We start from the raw sequence: 21,502 nt of genomic DNA on the forward strand, positions 1-21,502 counted from the left end.
AGAAGCCAATAAAGTTGTGTGGAATGAGAAATCCTGGGCCTCTGCACAAAGCTGTTCCACAAAACGTCGCTGCACTGCAGAGGCCTCAAAGGGGCTGTGCGGTAGTGGGAAAGGATGGTTCAGCTCCCTGGCATCGCTACCGGGGCATTCCTGCACCCCAGAGATGTGGGCCATGTGAATACTAAGGTGGGAGAGCAAAAGGTGCAAGTGCTGGGGAAGTCAAATGGCAAAATTCGGGCTGAGAAAGTGCACGGCACTGGTCTCTGGCACATCTCTGCTGCAGAGCAGAGCAGAGGAGGGGCCTCCAGAGCAGCACCTGTGAGCTCAGGGGCAGTGACCATACCTGTGCCTCACACAGGTGGGGAGCATCACAAAACATATTCCTCACAACATGAAGGGATGTGTGTTCTGGAGTGCATTTATTATCCCAGTGAACACAAGCAGCTAAACAAGTCTGCAAGTGCTCATGCACACTCCCTTACATTTGTTCCAAGTGGAAAATTTTGCTCTTTATCCTTGGCCTCCCGTTAATAAACACAGACCGTCCCCTTTGTGTGCTTCACCCTCCTGCAGAACGCCTCAATGTTCATTCCATGCTCCCTGCACACAGCTGTGCTCCTGCTCAGCTATTTCCACAGCATTTGCCCTTTACAGCTGATTTTGTGGCACAGAAACAGCTTTGTGAGCACTGCTGTGACGTAACACACCGCAGCGTGGGGCTGTCTTTGATCCTCACACGGGCAAACACCCCGGAACAATCTGCCTTTGCATCAGCGCGTGGAGCTGCGCCCTGCAGATGCCGATCTCCCCGTGCCGCCTTCGCAGGGGTGCGAGGTGCTGGTGCAGCGAGGCTCCCCTGCCAGGCCCTAAAGCAGGGAGGGAGGAGGTGGGAGGAGGAGCCCACGTGGAGAAACAGCTCGTGTCTCTAGGGAGAGCAGGTCTGTGCCACCAGGGCCATGTTTCGGTGGCAGCAGAGCACATTTCAGGACCAGCAGAGCAGTCCATGGCTGGACAGGAGCAGTGGCAGGCACCGTCCCAAATCCCGTGGCTAAGCCCCCACGATCCTCTGCTCCTCCGCACCCTGCTCAGCCTGGGCACCCCTTGACCAGGAGCCACCACCCCGGTGACACCACAGTGGTCACAATGGCCCTGGTGGCCCCAGAGGCCCTCGTGGCCGGCACAGTCCTCAGCAGCTCCGCCACCTCCAGCCTCTGTCCCAGATGTCCCCGCACACTGGGGTCCATGCCGGGAAGAAGTCCTCGCAGGTGGCAGCCCCAGCTCGTGGTTTGCAGGAGGGATGCACGGTGTCCCCTTCCTGTGGGACAGGGGGCTGGGAAGCCCTTGTCCTGAGGGTGACCGGCGCAAAAGGGTCCTGAGGGGGGACGGCTGGGCTGGTGACCCCATTGCAGCGATGCCCAGGGGCTGGAGTGGCCAGGGGATTCTGTCCTGGCGGGGTGGGATTTGTCCCTGCGTGTCGAGGAGCAAGTGGTGCCAGTGGGAGCATGGCCTGGGCAGCAGGACACGGCATCACCCCAGAGCATGGCCCCAGGAGGGTTTTGCTGGCAGGACCTGGTGGTGCCCGGGTGCTGCACTGCACTTGGACAGCTTCATCCTGCGGGCACCGAGGGCTCACAGGGAGGCACTGGCGACGAGCTCGCCACAGTCCCCACGTAGGACAGTGATGAGCTGCCGGAGCCAGGGCTAAAGGCTGGGCAGAGTGGGGAGGGGGAGCAATGGGGTAGCCCCCAGGGGAACCCTGGCTCAGCTGGGGCAGACGTCTGAGCCCTTCCTGCTCCCCTGTCGACTAAAGTCAGCCTGGACCCTGTGACCCCACCTGTGCGGATCTTCTCTGGGAGACAGCGGACAATCTGGGAGGGATTGGAGATCTAAATGCATGGCTGAATGCAATAGGATTACATGGGACTCTTAATCCTAGCTCCCAGTGCCATAAATAGGGATGTGGACGTCGAGCTGGTGTTTCCCCTCAACAAGGACCACGTAAGCAGGTGCCCTCACGCAGGGATGCTGCCAACTTCGAGTGCCCCACGGGGTGAGCGGGAAGCCCCAGGCAGGAGAACCCGGGGGCAAGAGCAAAGCCCAAAGCTCGGCTCGCCCGGCACGGCGCTCCTCCTGCCGCTGCCCGGCACCGCAGAGCACAGGCAAGGCTCACGCGTCCGAAGGCATCTACGTGACTTAGCAGTTAGGTTTTCAAAGCAACCAGGCCCTCACCTACACACCCCAGATGCACTACCTTAATAACGTTAATGCCTCCCTGCTGGGCGGATGCAGTTGCAGCAGCACGGTCGTGTGCGTACTTGCCTCTTATCTGTCAAAGCGAGCAAAGCAATAGCCTGTAATCATGCGTGTGTGCGGATATAATCGGGTCTGAAGCAAATCAACGTGTGCTGAGAGCAGGGATTCACAAACCGTGCTGACATGGAGGTAGTGGTGCGAGGTCTGCTCTCAGGCCTTCGGGACTCAGCCCACAGCATTTTGCCCCCTGGGGGAAGTGCTGGAAGCCCCGGCCTTTCCTTGCAGCAGTGACTGCTGAGCCAACACACCCTGAGCCCCAGCCATGGACATGCTTCCAGGCACCTGGCAGGTGGCTGCCTCTGGGAAATGAGAGACAAAAAGAGGCGATAAACCTGGGGCATCTCATCATTTCCTTCCGAGGCTCTTAAGGAGATTTCTATAAATGATTCACCGGTGTAGCCCCTCCTAGTAGGTTTAGCAGCTGCTGTTCAGAGCCAGCTACCCAGAACCAAAATAGAGCACCAAGTAAGCCATGGCATCACGGAAACTAGGAAACCTCTTTACATGGTTAAAAATAAAGCCAGTCAGCAAAGGGTTTATTTAGGACACCCGGGAGTAAATAGGATAGTTGCTGGGGGAAGAGCCGGTTTCCATTGGCACAGAGGTGTCATCAATGGAAACAAGATAACTGAGTCATGGTTAAATAACCAGAGCAAAAATACTCCCGCAGCCGAGCATGGCCTGGGAGTAGCCAAGGGGCACAAGGCAGTGCCACATGTTTTTGGGCACACGTCCACACCACGTCCTCTAGCAAAGGGTTCTTGCAAGCATAAAGCCAAAACGGGCTGTTTCTGTGGCCCCTGGCCCCCCGCACTGTGCGCACCTGTGGTGATGCTCATCTCGCTCCAGGGCTTCAGAAATGGGGCCCAGCTGACTGCAAGGACCAGCTTGCCTCACTAGATTCAAAAATCATATTTTTCCCTTCACTTTTGTGGGGAAAAAAAGCCACTTAGAGATATGCCCAGAGCAGTCAGCACAGAAGCAGGAGGCAGGGAGGCATTAGGGGGCTGCCAAGCTGCTGTGCCCAGCTGTGCCTGTGAAGGATCGTGCTGCCAGCTGCCGTCACTTTCACGCCCCGGTGCACCTCCTGCTGCAGGCTGGTTAAACCATTTCATGGCTGGTTTGCTATGGCTGCTGTTTGGGGAACACTGTACATGGCTATGGAAGAAGCATGTATTACCGTTATTTCTAAATGAGACCCCGATCTGGGACCAGAGCTCTGCTGTGCCAAACATTGAAGGAAAAAGCAGTATCCCCCCAAAGCAGTGGGAGGATGAGCCCAAGCGCCTCAGCATGCTTTGGTTTATTTTCAGTAAGACTTTTGGCCACTGGCACACAACTCTCATGTTGGGGTGCTAAGCACTGACGGAGGAAGGCAGTGTAGGGGCAGGTACAATGTGTTTGTCTGACATTTCTTCTCCACAGATGACTAAAAAACAAGCAGCCCCTGGCAAAGACCACAAGAGACCAAAGGAGATGGAGAAGACTAAAGCGACACAGGATGCCTGTGGTACCCCTCCTGCCCCGAAGAGGCAGCTGTCCCCAGCACATCACCGCAAGGACCAGCCATTGGCCTCTCGCTTTGTTCCCTTTGTTGCCCATTTTGGGGGCCGTGAGCCTGACTCCTTCAAGTTTCTCTTCTACACGCCAAGCTGCTCAAACTCGTACAGGCCCTTCTACACCACGCAGCAGCCGACCTGCGGGTACCTCTATCGCCACGACACCGATCACACCAGGAAGGTGATAGATGTCCTGAGTGCCAACATTGTGAAATGGAGACCCGTCCTCAACACAAAGCCATAGTCCAAAGCAATAAAGCCATGCAATGAAAGCAGCAATCGGTGTGGCTCCAGCTTCCCACCCGTGCGCCTGAGCCTGCCCCGCAGTGACCACTGAGTCAGGGCCCAGGCGGTGAGGTCACAGCTTTGCACCCCACACAGGGCGGATTTTGTCCTAACACCCAGTCCAACTTGTCTTGTCATTTATTGCCAACTATTTAAACAGAGGCACGGGGTGTCAACAGTGCATGGCTCTGCAGGAATCATCACCCAGCAAGGCTCATCTGCCTCTGTCCTGGCCTTAGCACAGGCTGCGAAACCTGGGAAGGTTTCACCACTTCTCTGGCCGAGCCTCAATTCTGCTCCTCCTCTGACAGGATGCCTTCTATCGTGAGGCTTCCCGGACACAGGCAAAGTATTGCTCTTAGTGACGGGGAAGGCACATTTCATTTGCACTGCTCAGACAGGAGATGCCCCTGGAGCAGAAACGCAGCCAGGCGCCGCTGCAGCTCTCTGCAGGAGGCAGCGTGAGGCGTCCCCGCTTCCACATGGCCCGGCGTGGAGAACTGGGCACACTGTCAGCAAATGCTGCTGGGAACACTTGGTGAGCTCGTATCCACCCTTAACACGCCACCTTTCTGCTATCAATGAGCACCCAAACATTAGGAGCCCCCCGTGTTTCTGAACGGGCCGTTCCAGCAGGGTCCCTGCCCAGGTCCGTGCCCGGGGCGCTGCCGGGGGCTCCCGCTGCTCGCAGCCACTGTGTGCAGCGGGGAGCTGAGCCAGCCGCCGCCATCAACTGCAGGATTAGTACATCCAATTAGCACTCCTCATCTAATTCCTTTTTCATAACTCTTTTATGCTTATGCAATGCCACCTACTTTAGCAGAGTTATTCCTAATTTACTTCGGAGCAGAAGTGATACCAAGCTCTGCAACACATACAAGTTGGTCTTTTGTCTTAAGCATGCCAGGTCTAAAATAAAAGTGCTACAGGATGGACTCTCTGCAGGTAGAAACCCGGTAGTTACACTGATTTCTGTACTCGTGGAAGGTCTGGTCCACGTTGCTTTCTTAGGATATGCTTTTTTATCTCCCAGTCCTCCCCTGACTGACGTGCTTCAGAGTAAATCCAGCATTAGTTTTGTTCATTGTACATTGAGAGTTTTTCATGTTAATTCATCATAAATGGAAATCACAGCCGCATTCAACCTCGCGGAAGCTGTCTGAGTGCTGGAAACCCACCGGGAGCTGTGTATGGGGCTGATCAGCGGGAGGAAGCCCAAAGCACAGGACAGGAGGGTGAGCATGGGGCGTTCAGCAATGCGGTGCAGGGGCCTTCCAGTCACAGCACCTGCTGGCTGCCTTTAAAGCTCTTACAGGTTTGCCATGCAATTATCTGTGTTTCTGTGTTGTCTGAGCACACCAAATTTACCCTATTCAGCTCTGTTATAGAAGCTGAAGTGACACTTCTCCCCTCCCTGAATTTCACTTTGATTTCTCACCTGGAAATCCTCCAGCAGAGTAGGACTGAGGGAGACCAAGAAGACAGTAACAGCACGGGGACCTCTGAGTTTTTTCTTACACTGATTTTGGTGCAAAAGTTGTTGCTCACATGAGCTCACACAAAATTGTAAATGAAGTGGATTAGGAGATTACACTCTCAAGGAGCAAATTCCACCCTCCTAATCTTCTGCTGGGCCTGTAATCTGCAAGACTTTCCCATTTTACCTCCTTTCTATTTTAACCCCAAACGCTTAATGCTCCCAGTAGGTGCCCGTCTCCACCCTGCTCCTCATTGGCCGAGGAAGGATTTGCTGGGTACTTAAATGTCACCCTCTGGTCTGCTTTTCTGTGCTCTTTGGGTTTTGTGCTTTTAAATTTGCCTGGGCAGAGAGAGGACCCCTGCGTGCGTCACCGCCAGCACTGAATCGCAGCAGTCAGTGCACAAGGCAGCTGTTTTTTCTGATACTGTGATCCCTGCAATATTGGGGGCACTTGGACTTTAAAGGCAAGAAGCAGAATTTAAAGGAAAGCCCCCAGAACTTCAGCAAACATCCACAAATTTTCCGTTTTGGCTGCAAAGTGACCGGCGCTTGGTGCGGAGATGGGGAATATGGACGGGAAAGCCGTGGAGGAGCTGAGCGCTACCGAGTGCCACCAGTGGTACAAGAAGTTCATGACGGAGTGTCCTTCGGGCCAGCTCACCCTCTACGAGTTCAAACAGTTTTTTGGCTTGAAAAACCTGAGTCCATCAGCGAACAAATACGTTGAGCAAATGTTTGAGACGTTTGACTTTAATAAGGTAAATATTGTCCTTCCCACTCGACCTGCTGCAGATTGGCTGTGCTCTGCTCTGTGTGTGAGATCGCAAGTGTAGTATTTGGGTGTAAGCAGGTATAAATGTGCCTCTAAAAATGTGTGGTCTGATTCTCTACTGCCTCATAAATTTTAAAATAAGCTCGGTAATGTAAAAAAATGCGTATAAGACACCTGTCAACAGAAATTCCTCACCTGGTGACTGTTCTGGAAGAAGATACTTGCCACAGATTGATATTTCCCTTTTAATTTTAAATGCTCAGAACTGTGGGGTTTTGTCTGGCAGGCTGTGATCCCTTTAAAATGAAGTGCCCTTAAGTATATAAATAAATAAATCCCTAAATACCTAATGTTGTGGCGGAGAGGAACCAAAAAGTTCTCATATGAGAACATGTGCTGTCCTCCTGCAGAAACAACCAGCTCCTGAGCGCCCAGCATGGCATGGGCTATGGTTTGCAGAACAGACTGGATTTGTTTTCCTATTGTTTTAAATTACAAATGGATTGCAGTTTCGCTGATTTTATATGTGCTGCCATTCCCAGCAGAGGTTTGCACGTAGTGCTGTCGGAGTGCCCAAGCGGTGCAGGATCTCCTGTGAGATGAGGAGTATGTCTGATGGCTTCATGGACTTAATCCCACTGAAAATAATACAATTTAGGCTGTAAATCCTTCAGGTGGTTTTGCTTGTGCCTAGGGCTTTGCCTTGCTCACTGACTGGTGTTTGAATGTGTGCCTGGAAAAGGAATTGATGCTCAGGAAATCCTGGCTGGAAAGCGGCTCAGCAGTGATTTGCTCCTAATCCCAATCTTGCAGCAGTGGAGCAGAGCAGATTTCTTCTGGAATTGGCCCCAGGGGGCAGTCCGTGGCTTTGTTCATTGACAAAACGCTGCTTTATTCTCTCCAGAAGTTTTCCCATGGTTTTGTGGCAGGTACCATTTTTCACTGAAGCGCTTTCAGTGCAAAGTGTATGGTACCAAAATCAACAGTACATGCTATCGAATTGCCCTGCATTGCAGGCACCGTGCATTTCAGCACACTTCCTAGAAGAGGTGAATGTCACCGGGCAGCACGTGGAAGCAGGCTGGTGGCACAGGTGCTCGCCCCAGGCCAGCCTTGCACTGGTACTGCAACCTGGGCTGGAGACTCTCCTGAACATCCCCACCACCACGGAGTGAGTCGGTGGTGGGCAAACTCTCCTCAGAGAAAGTCAGAGATAAAACTTTGTGTTTTGATGTGATCAAGTGTGAACCAGATGCACAAATGGCCCAGGAAAGGAGCAGGGCCTTCCTGTGCCAAGATATCAGCAAGGTGATGGGTGCCTCCTGGGTTCGCTTCTCTCACGGAGGTTTGCAAGCGAGGCCTCCTCTGCAGCAGAAAAGAGTTTAAGTGTGAAACGTAAGGTAATCCATCAGGGCTCATCTGCGTAAGCATATTCTTCTTTGACCTCTGAATTACTGCTGCTTTGCATAAGGAGATTCCTTTAGCACAGGGGAGCTTTTTTGTTAGTCCCCAAGCCAGGAGCACACATCGAGTTGAGTTTGTTGTGTTCGTTCATTATCAGCACACAGTGGCTCTGCATGGGTTAAAATGGAGCCCTCTCCATGTGGGAATTGGTATTAGCTGGCAGGGGACCCCCACCCCGTGCCTCTGCTGTGCTCCCTGTGCTGCTCCCTTGAGGGGTGGCCACGTGCTGAAGCTGCCCCGCGGGGACTGCCAGAAGTGACAGGCAACGTCCCTGCTCAGCTCTGAATCTCACCCAGCTTCTCACCTTCTGCTTTCAGGACGGATACATAGATTTTATGGAGTATGTGGCAGCCCTGAGCTTGGTCCTGAAAGGGAAGGTGGATCAGAAGCTGCGATGGTATTTCAAGCTCTACGATGTAGACGGGAATGGCTGCATTGACCGAGGAGAACTGCTGAACATCATCAAAGTGAGTGGGCTCAGCTTTTCTCTTTCTTCCACAGACGATGGTTATTAGACACACGTAGACAGAAAGGCTGTAAAAAGAATATTCCAACCCAAAAGACACCTCCCTGGTAAATTAGTAGGCACTGGCCAAACCTCCTGCTCGCCCTCTGCCAGTTCCCCAGCAGACCGGCCGCCCTCGCCGGACCTGTCTTGGCCTTGCTGCCCGACACCTCCCCACGGCACCTGCACGCGCTGGCACGCAGCGAGCCCTTGCCTTCTGACGGCAGGTTGTTCCACCGCATCCACTGAAACCCAGGCTGAGATAAGCATCCGAATTTAATCTAAGGATTTTCAGAGGTGAACAGCTCCTAGCTTATCCCAGTGTGCCCACTTAATCTTTTAATGCATTGATTGCAATTTAAAGTGATTTTAATCTCTAGGGTTTTTTTAGAAAGGAATCATTTGTTCATTTCAGAACATAAAAGTCTGGAAAAAGTTTGGCCTCTCATGTCAGACCACTTAGCCACTTGTACCGATAGATACATAAATACGGACAATGTTCATTACTTGTTCCATGTGTCCTCCTTTCCCTGCAGGCCATCCGAGCTATCAACCGGTGTAACGATACAATGACAGCTGAGGAATTCACAAACATGGTGTTTGATAAAATCGATATAAACGGAGATGGTGAGGAACATCCTTATGCAATGCCAAATACTGCCCTCACCTTCCTCCTTCCCCGCAGTCTGGTCTGCCAGAGCAGATCTGGAAGCTGGATGTCCCCACATGGCAGGACATCGGGCTCTCTGCCAAGGTTTAGCTCCCGCTCCCCTTCCACATCACCATCGGCCCCGGGGGCACGCTGCCGACTGCCCCTCTGGGCTGGTGGTGTGGGGTCTGGGCAGAGTTTAGCTGCAGTGTGTTTGGGCTGTATGGTACTCATGGAGGGCCTCATTTTTCATCCCGTGCCCGTAGTTCCTCTGGGCTGGCTTAGAGGCTACAGGTGGAGGCTGAAGGCTGCAGGGCCTGATGAGCCTTTTCTGACTGTGCTTTCGCAGGTGAGCTCTCGCTGGAGGAGTTCATGGAGGGTGTACAAAAGGACGAAGTGCTGCTCGACATCCTCACCCGCAGCCTGGACCTGACGCACATCGTCAAGTTGATCCAGAACGATGGGAAGAACCCGCACGCCTCAGAGGAGGCAGAGGAGGATGCCCAGTAGGCTCCAGGACACGTTCCCTCTATCTTTTCTCCCCTCCCCTCACATTATTGAAACAAAACGGGTTGTGACTGTGGGAGCCGGGGAGCTGCCCCAGCGCCAGTGTGACGAGGCGTTAGAGCATCCTGCTAGCACAGGACCGGCGTCCCCTTGAAGGCATCGCTCCTGTGGCAGAGGGCTGGGCAGGACCCAGGGCACGCCAGGCACCGACTGGGCCATCCCTTTCCGAGCACAGTCGTGCTCACCCCGCAGCAGGACGGGCTGGGTGAGGAGGGGGAGCTGCGGTGCTGGAAACACGCAGCCACTGTGGGGCCGCCAGCACCCGCCGCTATTCAGGTGCCTCTGAATGTTGCTGCTGCGCAGTCGTGCAGAGCCTCCCCTCCCTGGGGAGGGAGAACCGGAGCACACAGTGCATTAAACTACCAATAGGGCAGACAAAACTCACACCGAGCTCGTGGCCAACACCAGCATCCACATAACATGTGCGTCTTGACACGCAGAGCTCAGCTAGCACGAGGGGTCTGCTCCTGCATGGGGACCTCCCTGGGGCACAGACGTGGTGCGGTGAAACAGGGTGCATCTGCCTGCAGAGACCTGAGCTGGCCCTCTGCAGAGGTGAGCATCCCCTCTAAAAGCAGGGTAGTATTCAAATGTACGAGGCCTAGAAAGCAGATCTGAACCTTCTCTTTCCATACACATTTCCAGAGCATCCTCAATGCTTTCCCCCAGAGCAAATGAGACCAGTGGTTTTGGTCACTCGTTCTTTGATTTGTTATCATTACGTTAACAATCATTAGTGATATTATAAGATAAAAACATCTATCGCTAGAAAAAGGAGAGTGGTGAATGCAGCAGCTTTTCTATGTTTTAAAGCATTAAAAACAGAGAATGGTGCCTTTTTCTTTTTTTTTTTTTTTTTTAACAACTATCTGAACTTTAAAGGTTTGCTACTCCCTGAAATACCTGGAAGGGCTGCAGTGGCAGTGACCTGAGAGGGACTGATTTCACATGCGTTTGTAGGAATATTCCTGCATGTCTTATCACTTGTACGACAAACAAAGTCTCGTGCAGGTTATGCTCTGTGGCACCCTCGAGCATTCTGTGTTTTTACCTACAAAGGGAGTGAGTCGTCTCCGAGCAGTTCAGACGGTGCTGGTAGAGATGCGTTGGGCGCGGTGTCCGCACTATGAGCACCCACAAATACCCGAGCACACGGGAGCAGGCGAGTACCAGCACCCCTATGGTGCTGAGGGCTCAAGCACTGACCCCCAGGAACAAACCCTCTCACCCCTCACTGTAGCCCCCTGGGGGCAGCAGCCTCGCACTCGGTGCCAATTGCCCCGTGCCACCGGCGGGGCTGCGCCCAGGACCTGGCTGCTGGCGAGGAGTTTCCTCATCTGGTGGGACCTGGTTTCAGGCGTGGTGAGGCAACACGGGGCACCAGGAAGGAGCTCTTGCACAGCTGAATGACGTGTTGTTTATCACTGGACGCTTGCAGTTTGTAAGCAACATTTTCCTGTGCATCTTTTTTCATTTGACAGCAGTTTACCTGGAAGCTTTTGTACTTCCGATCTTATAGTGAATTAATAAAGATATTTTACAAGATTATTTCAGGTTTTGCTTTTTCTTTCTTTCAGTCAATCATTCTACTTCCAGCAGAACAGATTAACTCTCTGATGCAAGGGCAGAGACCTTTGTTTTGGCTCCATTTACAGTTCTTTTGCAAGACAGCTCCGTCCTGCCCTTGTCCTCTGCCCAGAGGGAAAGAGCCCTGCCAGCAGCTCCTCCTTCAGCCTCCCTCTCCTCTGCATTCCCAAGAAGCTGTAAGAGGCCCCAACAAGCCTGATTTCTATTTAATGGGAAACTCCTAAAGACAAAGTTATTCTAAAAAGGCTGCCTCAGAGTAGCCGACTGGCCAGACACCTTGCAGACCTCAGCGTCTCTCTCAAAAGGATGTTTTTTCAGCCTCAAAGAAAGCAAATTAAAAATAATTAAAAAGTAATATTGTGACTCTCTCTGCCCTAATCATGCCTAATGAATTTATTTCAAAATGGTGGTGGCTGTTCAGCTGCCAACCCCAGGAGTATTGCTTACTCAGTGACTGCCACTGGTGAGCGCGGGAGTGGTGATTTTGGGGAGTGGGCATTGAGGGGCAATGGACGATGCCCGGGAGGCTGCACAGGAGGTCTGAGGCCAGGGCCCAGCTCTGCCCCCAGTTTGCAGGGACTGCACTGGGAGCCCAGCTGTTAGGAGTCGCAGCTACACCAGAGCCACTCAGCGAGTGATTTGCAGTAGCACCACGCAGTTATCTCTGGGGTTTAGATGTCTACTTGGCAAGGGCTGCAGAAGGCTCAGCCTCGTGGAGCACTGGAGGCAGGCAGGCTGCTGAGCCCCTGGCCCCAGACTGGCACCACACCGTCCCTGCAGTGCCCCCTGCCTGAAGCCACCGCTGAGATAAGAGACATCCTGCGTGCCCTACAGCACAGCCCCAACGCTCCCATGCCATGCATCGCATCACAGAATACCATTAGATAACCTTAGGTATGAAGCCTTTAAGGGTAATGCATTTGAGACTCTAAACTTCTGAGGTGCACTTTGGTTTGAAGAGGAAGAGGAAGCAAAGAAATGAGTAATTCTCCCGTACAGCTGGAGCTCAGCACCGGTGTGGTGAGAAAATGACCAGGTACAAGAAGTCAGCCACAAGAAGCCACCAGGACGAGCAGCACCGGGCTGCGGACGTCCTAGTATGGCCGCTCTGGTTTCTAACACAGCACTGTCAAGGGGAAGCTGCACGCAGGTGCTTTGGGGATGACCTGGACACAAACCCTTCCTCTGGGCAGCCACCAAACCCAGCTACCCACAGGTGAACCTTCCTTTGCAGGATACCAAGGTCAGACAAATAAAGAGTATGGCTAAGCACAGCGAGGTAATTATCTTCCTTCCTTCTCGGCCTCATTATTGCTGCTGCCCAGGACTGTGCTCAGCACCTTCCCTGGGAATGCCCCTTCCTGAGAGCTCTAGGATGCCCTGCCTCCTCTGCTCCCAGACCCTTGCAGCCAGCCCCCTTCAGCAGCAGCCTCATCTTCAGCTTCCTAACCCGATTATTTCACCTCCAATCCTCCCCAGCCTTGGGTACATCAAACATCAGTGCAGGTGGTAAGAAGCTCAGAAAATCAGATGGCATTTGCCCTTTCCGAGCCATCCCATTTCCCCATTTAGACCAACAAGAAATCCAATCAGTCAAATCCAATTCTTGCTGGGCTGAGAGTCTGGAAAATGGATTATGCAGAATGTCTGGCTTCAGTACCTTGATGTGAGTGTCGAGTTGGGTTTGGGAGGAGATCAAAGCATTTATACCTGTGGATTTAAAAAGAGGACTAAGACTAAAGCACCTTGTGATTTCTCGACAAAAGGTCACAAAATTGGTAAGAGATTTTCCACTGGGTTATGCCAGCTCTAACACAAGGGTTATCCCCATGGGCACCGCTGCTGCCTTGTGTCTGCCCAGGCATCCTGCACCTGAGCCCAGCGCTTCACTTTGAGCCCGAAACTCTTTGCAGTTCCTGTTTCAGTCCTGGCAGGGGCAAAACATGCGCCCTCTCTCGGCAGCACCATCAAGCAACTATTTCAAATTCCATTCAGAAAGTGAATATTTATCGTACACATGCTTCTCATTGCCATTTCACAGCAGTTAAACAGAAGACTCCCTTCCTACTCTACGTGCAATACCATCACCATCTCTGCCTTATGTTTGTCTTACTCAGGTTCGCTGCTGCACTCAGCTCCCATCGCTTCCCTCAAATCCATTATGTCAGTCTTAAAAACGATAACTGTAGCCACTCAGGCCTTCAGCTTCATTCTGAGTCAAAAATACTACAAAACAAATTAATAATCCTTTATTAAATTCTTGTTACAAAATTTCTACCACCAACCACACAAGTGCTCAGTGTTAGGATGCCCTCTACCACCCCAGCACAGGACTGCGGGTGTGGGAGGTGCCCAACATCTCCTCCAGTGCCTGGTCTCACCAGGTGAAGAGTATGGAAATTCAAAACATTTATGTAAAACTGCAGTATGCAACTCCATAACTAAAAATTGTGAGAAGCAGAAGAGAAGTGCATTACATTGCTTGAGACGCTGAAACTTGAGGAATTAGAGATTTGTACCTATCATGAAAGCATTGGCCCATGAGTTGAAAAATCAGCGAAGTGAATCTTTTCTTCCAGGTCCTGATGTTAGCTGGAAGTGAGATTTTTCTTTCAGGTCTTTGACTGATAAACTATTGACTTGAATGAGCTTTGAACAGCAGAAAAAAATAGAAGTCTAATCTACTCTGATAAGTAGACAGGCCACAAGCGAATGTATTTACAGAGAACTCTTAGGCTATTTAGAAGTGGAAATGTATATGCATTTGAACTCTAGCACTGATTATGCCCTATCCTGAATTCTTCCTCCCGTTCTGAAATTTAAACATTGGTTAAATTGACAAAACCACAAACCAGCAAAATGATCACCTAGCGAAAGATAACTGTCATGATTAAAGGCCACAAAAAAAAAGGGATTGCAAATTTCTTCATGGACATGACTTGGCCCAGTGATCCCATGGGAAAATAGGTAAAACAGAAAAGCTCATGTTATTTTGCAGGTGAATATTTTCTTGTAAAAAATCTAATAAATCCAATGAAAGTGAACCAAAGTATCAGTGCAGCTCAAATTCTTTCCATATACATGTACTTATATAGGTATATGGGTTAGCTGTAAGAACAGTAGAACTCAACCTACAAGCTGCGCAAATTTTATATCTGTAGCGTGGCTATATTAAGTCCAGTGTAAAACCACTGTACTAATTCAGTAACTCACTTGGGTTTTTCTGTCACTCGTTTCATTCTGCAGTCCTGCTGACAAAGCAGCATCAGCCCTGCCATAGTGGTGAGACTGCTGAGCAAAACCCAGCTCTTCCTGCATCCTCATTCCACAGGGAACTTCTCCCACTGCAGGGAAACTCCTGGAGGTACTCCTGGCTTGTTCAGTCTTTGCAAAGCAGAGAAAACTATCCTAAAACAATGATTCAGTAAAAAACAGGGCCTCGGAAAGCAGATCACATTCATGCAAATCTGTCTTCTAGACGTGGTTGTTCAGAGGTACAGTTCCTACTGCTGCTTGGCATGGAAATGCCATTTTTCCAGACCCACAAAAACCCATTTGAGTGGGCGTGAGAAGCTGACTCTGGTCCACAGCAGGAGACACAAGGAGTTACCTGTCCACCTGCCCAGCCCATGCATTCTATTTCCCTCTACCGTGTGCAATCTTGACTTATATCTAGTACAAACCTCATAATGTACTTCTCATTTGATAGTGGTACATCAGCGTTCAAGAATTATACATTATTAGTAGTATAATCTACTAAACGTGTACATATTACAGAACAGACTTCCTGACTGCATTAAGTCTGCCATCGGAGCACCTCAATTGTTGTCCCTTTTGGTTTGATGTTTGTACCTAAAGATGTTAACGATGCAGGCACTACTCTGTGCTGGAGATGGTACCACCGCATCATGATTTCTCACTTCCTGATTCTGTCGTCAGTGTTAGGTACTGCCCAGGATCCATTGCAGTTAGCCACGAGAAGTTTGTTCCTTGGGGTGTAACCAAAAGCCAGAGCTGGCAAACATGGTGTTGTGTACACAGGAAGACTTATTCATAGGCCAAAAATAGTCTCTGGGTACCAGGTGTCCTTGCAGCGCATGGGTTTTAGATTGAGATACAGCTTCTTAAACCACTGAAGTTTTCATTTGGATGCCGAGATTGCATTAACAAGGAAAGCCACTACTGCCCTGGAGTAAGAGAGCCACAGCTGTAGTCTGCATCACTTTTTCTGTCATGTCAAAACTGGGTTCTCTTAAAACAAAGCACTCTTCCGCCTCTGCTCCGAGATCCATCCCCCAGGGTTTACATCCATCTGCAACATCTTCATCACCCACTTGTCTTTCCTGGCCCCATCAATGAACTCATCAAGGGACAGCTGCCCTGTGTATGAGGTGAGGAGGACACAAGATGGGGAGACAGAACAGGACAGATAAGACAAGAGGACAACAGGAAGCCAGAACCACCTACTGTATTTCAGAAGGTAATATTCTAATAAGACAAAAGCTATATTTAATTTCCCCATATAAACTATATAGGTCAGCTAGCTAAAAAAAATTAAAAAATAACCACACCATAACCCAATCCATTCACACCTGCCCTGTCCCTTTGGCTAGCACAAAGCATTGCATTGGCTCACACTTGCAGCTCCAGGAGGAGCTCCACTGCAAGTCTGGTCCTGCAGGCTCCGATTTGGCTGGAGCATTGGCTTTACTCAGGCTGGGACCTGCTCTCTGGCTACTGGGGACTTTCAGAGAACACAATCCGTGCAGCCTCAAAATCCAGACAGAATAGTGAGGCCTGGGTATTTTACATTAAAATAATATTATTTCCTCCTGCTGTACCAAGTTGCTCTTGATTCTGACCACAAACAGACCAGAATGAAACCCAACATGTCTAATATGAGTAACAAGATCATCCTAAGTGATTTCTTGATAAACATAATTAAAACTAGCCTGCCCAGCACAGATAACTTTTCATTATGCATGAATGCAATCTGAGACATCAATTCCTTACCATCGCCGTTCTCATCCACTAACTGAAATATCCTGTCCACAACCTCCTCCGGTGTGAGCAGCGGAGTCCTCTCTTCCACCTCTGACCGACACACTTTCTTCAGCTTGTAGATAGACTGAAAAGAAGATCACAGGTTAGAAAAAAAGGTTTGGAAAAAGAGCAGTGGTGAAATTTGTTATTTTACCAGCAGTGTAGAGGTCTCGTAAAGGCTGCAGTTTTAATCTTTTTCTTGAAAAATCCCCCTCCAAACTTATGCTCATATGCACTGTGCCTTGAAACTGCTGCCTCCCATCTGTTTCCCTTATACAAACAGGTCAGACCTCACAAGGCAAGAGTTTTTGCTAGGAAAATCTAACTTTTCAGTATGATTTTTTCTAAGGCCTGAGAAGACCTGAGGCCAGGCACACCTGGGTTTACCCAGCCCTCTCTCCCAGGGAGCTCTTCCCAAGCAGCAAGATCAAACCTGTATTAGCACACATTTTGACCCCTGGTTTCCACTCCACTTTGCCACTGGAAAATGGCAGGTTTTTTAATCTATTCCTCCCATTTTATCCAAACATGACAACCACCTGTTCATTATTATCTCTGCTCATTAGGCTGAAGGGTTTTGTCTGATGTCTTCCCAGAGAGGGGATTAGCAAGGGCCTAACACAGCTCTGGCCAATTCTTGTCTGACCTCAAAACTATAATTGAACCTGCCCCAGACTGGCTCCCCCAAATGCTCTCCCACCTGCCCCTGGTGAGGCAGGTAGCAAGCTAGTTGCTTTTTCCCAGCTGCTGACTCTCTAAAGACCTTGCTTTCCATAGATACAACTTCTCTGGTGATGTCTCTTGATTCTACATTTTCCCCCAAATCCTAAAGTATTTGATAACCATTGATTCACAAACTATGCTGTGAAAGGGTAACAGCACCCGCATCGCAGGGGTGATGAGTACAGTCATTAAGTTACCTAAAGTTACATAGCAGTAAAAACCCAGGTACCTGGTGTCCATCTGTCAAACCACATGCCTCCTCTCGCACCTTCACAGTCACTAATTAAAACTAAACATAAACCCAGAAAATAATAATTACAAATGGAATTCCTCTGCTAATTTATGCCTCCCACTGTGTTCTTGCCCACTACTCAGGCAGAAAACTTGCTCCTGAAAGGAGCAGGGGGTGAAACCCTCTTCCACTACCTAGGGCAGAGAATTTTGGTGTAAAAGGTCTGGAAGGAAAGTCAGAGCAGAGACACAGGAACCCCACAACAGCTGCCCACTGTTGGTATAGTTGATCCCTCACCCCATCAGGCTCCACCAAACCATTGACCCTTTCACCAAGGTCAGGCATTTTCCCTTCATCACTGCCCTTTAGCTGCTTTGAAACCCAGTTATCACAAAAACTGGATGCATCATGATGTTGCCAAAGAATGATTGCTTAAATAACCGATTAGGCAATGCCTACTTACCTCAACAATTTCTAGCAGCTCAGGTTTGTCTATGCAGCCATTCCCATCCTTGTCATACACTTTGAACGTCCACCTCAGCTTGTGTTCCAGTTTTCCTCGTAAAACAAGATTCAAGGCAGCCACATACTCCAGAAAATCAATGGTGTTATCCTGAAGAAACAGAAGAGGATCCGAATGACACAACTGTGTACAGTTGACAGAAATCTGTTAATAAAACCTGGATTAGAAACTGCCAAGAGACACTCCTGGGGACAGTAATTTCTGTGCCTTTTAGAAGAGCAGAGCAGCAGTGAGCACAGCCGTGGCCTCTCTGCACCCAGGCGTCCCCAGGCATGACAGTGGAGAGCAAAACAACTCTCTTGCAGTGCAACGCTTGGGGGCACCTGCCAGGACTCCAGAGAGGAGTTTAAGTTTAAACACCCTGAGATGACAGACAATACAGATCACACAGAGGATGGGGAGGCAGAGGAGGACTGGTGCCGGAGGCATTGACAAGTCAAAACCAGGATGTCCGAATTGGTCAACATTCCTTTACTTTTGAGTATCTAAAATCAATATTTTGTTACGTGCCACCTGTTCTGACTGCATATATGTATGCATGCTTCCTCCATGTATATCAAGCCTGAGTCGGACTTTCCTCCACTGTAACCCCTCCCATCATAATATGTATATATATATATATATATCTTATTTTTTTCAGTTAGCAGCCTTGGCTATTTGATGATCTTAAATGTAACTGCCTAAACTTAAACCTTTTAATCCATCCACAACAGTTGAATAAGGGTATTCTGTCCTTATTTAACATACAGATTTATGAGATAAGCCCATCCCAGTCCATACAGAGCACTACAGCATGTGCTCCTTCTCCTGCCCTAGCAGTCCCATCACCCTTACCTTGCTCATGAAGCACAGTAACAAGGGTGGGAACTGCACCAAAAGACCTCCAGCTTACAGAATGAAAAGGCGGTGACAAATCCGTGTAAAAACTCCTTTCCACTTACCCCATTCTTATCAAAAGCTCTGAACATGTTTTCAATGTACTCTGCTGCTTCTCGGTTATCCTGGACCCCAAAGAACCTCTTGAATTCATGCATGAAGAGGGTTCCACTGGGACATTCAACCACAAATTTCTTATACCATTCCTGCAATTCAGCAACATCAATCTCTGCTTGCTCCCCTTCAGCATTGGTGAACTGCTGTCCCATTTTGATCTGTAAATCACGAGGGAAAGAAAACAAAAGGAACAAAAAGAAAATCCAAAGTCCTTTGCTTGTATTGTCCTTTTAACACTTAGTTGCTTTCTTTTCTTTTTCTTCCTTCTTGCTGTTTTGTGCCTTTATTTGATATTTTGTCTTTTAATTTATTCTTCCTCCTTCTTCTACAGGCTGCATTCGCCTCCACAGCTCTGTGCGCTCACTTGGTGATTGTAGAGTTGTTTCTCTTCATTAGGGAAGAATAACACGTGGTAGCAGACATAAAAATAACTAAGATCATTAGGAGATTCCCACCCATGGGTCACAGAGACCTTCTGATGATCTGGGCTGTGCCCTATTTAGAAGCAGACTCCAGAGGCTCAGGGTCCTTCTGCACATTAATGCCTTCATTTGGGAACTGAGCTTCCCTTTACACATCACCTATAACCCTGCTCACTTCACTATGGTTTTTCTTAAAGAAGAAAAAAAGTGTAGTAAACAAGTTTCCTAACAGTTTCTCCAATAAATATATATGCCACCTGTTTGTAGGGGATGCACCAATATGAGTGAAATAGGGCATATTAACAAACAACACTTACTAAGAGGAAATCCTGATAAAAATAAGTACATACAATTCCACTTACATATGGAAAAACTACTAATAGGACTGCCAGCATATAAGGTAAGTTGAATAAGTTCTACAGGCTTTATTCTGTACAAAATAATAGAGAAAATAATTAAGTGCATATGGAAGCAGATGTGCTTATTTGTCTATTTTTCATGTTTCATTATTGAAATTCTCAATTGATAGTTACAGATAGCTTTTATTTCTACGCACACACACCCAAAGTTGAGGTTTCTTTACTTTTGTGCCTTTTTCTGTTAAGTACTTCTGCCTATTGCTTTTAGGCAGAAATACAGCTCTAACAATAGCCTCTTTTAATTGTGTACTTGCTTACCAAAGAAGCCTGGTATGAGGCTGTACAGAACCACCTACTACTAAAGATCATACTCCTAACACAGAACCTTCTGTTCTTCCTGCTGGAGCCACCAGCTTTTACCCACATCATACCAGGTGTTCCGAATCCAACCATTTATCTGTGTCAGCTGGAAAGAAATGACCTGTAGCTATAAATGTGCCTGAGCCAGGCTGATGTGTAGATAGGATTCTCCTTTTAAGAGGATTGGAGTAGTATTAATGGGAAACAATAGTCTCCACATTGTAATAATGCTAAAGACCACCAGGATTTAAGCTGTTCTTTTTTAGAAGTAGATTGTTTTGGAAAGAAGAGTTTCTAATTTGGAAAATCACAGGTTCACAGTCATCTCAAATGTGTTATTGCAGAAGTATTGCATGTCTGGAATAAGACTTTCTCTGAATCTGCTTATGCCTCTAAGCACCATATCAATAATAGTGTAAACTTAGATATAAAAAATACGCATGCGGCTTTGCTGGAGCATAGCACAACTTTATGCTTCTCTTTTTCATATGTAAGTGTGCCTTGGCAATGGATGGATTCACTTAAGAGTATTAAGCAAGAAGAGGATAAAAGCTATACAGCAGAAATAACGATGGATAGGGAAGACCAAGAGAATTATCAGGAAGGTTAAGTTCTTCTCTTTTAATGAAATTAGATTATTTTTTTGTGGACCTGATAACTTAGAAGAATTGTGTTTTTCCCTCTCTGAACCTAGAAGAACGCAACAGGATCAATAAGCTTAATCCTTCCTTTTACAACTGCTGCAGACAAACTTCAACCCCCGAATCTAAGATAACTTGTATGCCGCAGAGCAGCGTGACGTCTGGCTCATCAAGAAGTCATAGTGCATCTACCCACTGGTGTTTGCATTTCAGCTAGGCCTCCTAGAAGGAAGTCTTTGCCAACTACTGTTACTGTTGTATTTGTTTTGTTGCATTTTCCATTTCCCCGTGCTCAGTTGCCTTTACTGTATGAAGGGCTTTTCCCCTCAATTGATATTTTTTTCATTTTGCCTGACACTGGTGAGGTCACAGCTTCCCTACCCAGCTGACAAGCAGCCTTCAAGAAGTGGAGGTACTTCTGCTGGGGGGCAGGCAGGAAGGGCTCTGCATGTTTTGCACACTGGTGCGGAGCCTTCCACCATTTTGTGCTGCGCTGCTGCACTGCGGCTGCAGGCTGGAATGTGAGCGCTGGGAGCACGGAACAAGACTCTGCATGCCTGGGACATTATGCTGCCTCATTGCATAATTTTGTTTTGCCTTATGGGAACTCAGCGATCTGTTCCCAGGAGAGAAAATGGTTCCTCTTTGTTTTGATGACTACAATCTTTTTCAGCTAGGAACAAAGGACTGAAAGAGACTTGAGTTACAAAGTCTAACTGGTGCTATTGCTGGTATCATGACATACAATCACGTTAATAAAAGTGCTGATGGTTTTTGGCACTGAAATTAAATCCCATAGCTCCTGGTATGAAAATTCCTCTGCATATACTCTCATTGTCCTAAGTGCGTAGTCTGCAGACTGCTGATAGAGTTGCTGTCTCCTAGCCAGCGGAACATCACTTTATGATGTATTGTTTATCAATCAAAGGAGTTCTCTATATGACTTGAAAAAGAGATGCAGGTAGAGGTAAATGTAAGCAAAGATAATTTACAATAATAAAAAGAAAAAGAATAAAGAGGTTGTG

The 21,502-nt window shown here is 48.7% G+C and overlaps 3 protein-coding genes across 5 annotated transcripts; 2 read left to right on the forward strand and 1 right to left on the reverse strand.

The window, feature by feature from the left end:
* The first annotated feature begins 1,143 nt into the window (after positions 1 to 1,143).
* GUCA1ANB (GUCA1A neighbor) lies at positions 1,144 to 4,298 on the forward strand. 2 transcript variants are annotated; one of them, XM_040536139.1, is made up of 2 exons: positions 1,144 to 1,265; positions 3,739 to 4,284. In XM_040536139.1, the coding sequence occupies exons 1-2, from the start codon at positions 1,221 to 1,223 to the stop codon at positions 4,114 to 4,116; spliced, it is 423 nt and encodes a 140-aa protein (XP_040392073.1). In that variant the 5' UTR covers positions 1,144 to 1,220; the 3' UTR covers positions 4,117 to 4,284. The 2 variants fall into 2 exon arrangements, with proteins under 2 accessions (XP_040392073.1, XP_040392074.1); XM_040536140.1 differs by lacking the exon at positions 1,144 to 1,265 and adding an exon at positions 3,572 to 3,625 and having other exon boundaries at positions 3,739 to 4,298.
* Positions 4,299 to 6,184: 1,886 nt separating this feature from the next.
* On the forward strand, positions 6,185 to 9,636 carry LOC121059368 (guanylyl cyclase-activating protein 1). The gene is made up of 4 exons (XM_040536141.1): positions 6,185 to 6,395; positions 8,191 to 8,340; positions 8,915 to 9,005; positions 9,377 to 9,636. Exons 1-4 carry the CDS (start codon positions 6,198 to 6,200, stop codon positions 9,535 to 9,537), a joined length of 600 nt encoding a protein of 199 aa, XP_040392075.1. The 5' UTR covers positions 6,185 to 6,197; the 3' UTR covers positions 9,538 to 9,636.
* A 3,359-nt stretch (positions 9,637 to 12,995) lies between these two features.
* On the reverse strand, positions 12,996 to 19,906 carry GUCA1B (guanylate cyclase activator 1B). Of its 2 annotated transcripts, none has more exons than XM_040536073.1 (5): positions 19,795 to 19,906; positions 18,644 to 19,082; positions 17,643 to 17,792; positions 16,195 to 16,309; positions 12,996 to 15,561 (listed from the first exon to the last, which is right to left on the reverse strand). In XM_040536073.1, the coding sequence occupies exons 2-5, from the start codon at positions 18,845 to 18,847 to the stop codon at positions 15,434 to 15,436; spliced, it is 597 nt and encodes a 198-aa protein (XP_040392007.1). In that variant the 5' UTR covers positions 18,848 to 19,082; positions 19,795 to 19,906; the 3' UTR covers positions 12,996 to 15,433. The 2 variants fall into 2 exon arrangements, with proteins under 2 accessions (XP_040392007.1, XP_040392005.1); XM_040536071.1 differs by having other exon boundaries at positions 18,644 to 19,126.
* Between the last annotated feature and the right edge of the window lie 1,596 nt (positions 19,907 to 21,502).

Source organism: Cygnus olor, chromosome 24, assembly GCF_009769625.2.
Source record: "Cygnus olor isolate bCygOlo1 chromosome 24, bCygOlo1.pri.v2, whole genome shotgun sequence".
NCBI lineage: Eukaryota > Metazoa > Chordata > Aves > Anseriformes > Anatidae > Cygnus > Cygnus olor.

Coding starts and splice junctions, on each gene's coding strand:
- GUCA1ANB (XM_040536139.1), top strand. CDS start 1,221: ATGTCCCCGCACACTGGGGTCCATGCCGGGAAGAAGTCCTCGCAG. Junction 1,266..3,738: donor CCGGGAAGAAGTCCTCGCAG/GTGGCAGCCCCA, acceptor TCTTCTCCACAG/ATGACTAAAAAACAAGCAGC.
- LOC121059368 (XM_040536141.1), top strand. CDS start 6,198: ATGGGGAATATGGACGGGAAAGCCGTGGAGGAGCTGAGCGCTACCGAG. Junction 8,341..8,914: donor AACTGCTGAACATCATCAAA/GTGAGTGGGCTC, acceptor CTTTCCCTGCAG/GCCATCCGAGCTATCAACCG. Junction 9,006..9,376: donor AATCGATATAAACGGAGATG/GTGAGGAACATC, acceptor GTGCTTTCGCAG/GTGAGCTCTCGCTGGAGGAG.
- GUCA1B (XM_040536073.1), bottom strand. CDS start 18,847: ATGGGACAGCAGTTCACCAATGCTGAAGGGGAGCAAGCAGAGATTGAT. Junction 17,793..18,643: donor GAGCTTTTGATAAGAATGGG/GTAAGTGGAAAG, acceptor CTGTTTCTTCAG/GATAACACCATTGATTTTCT. Junction 16,310..17,642: donor AGCTGCTAGAAATTGTTGAG/GTAAGTAGGCAT, acceptor TCTTCTTTTCAG/TCTATCTACAAGCTGAAGAA.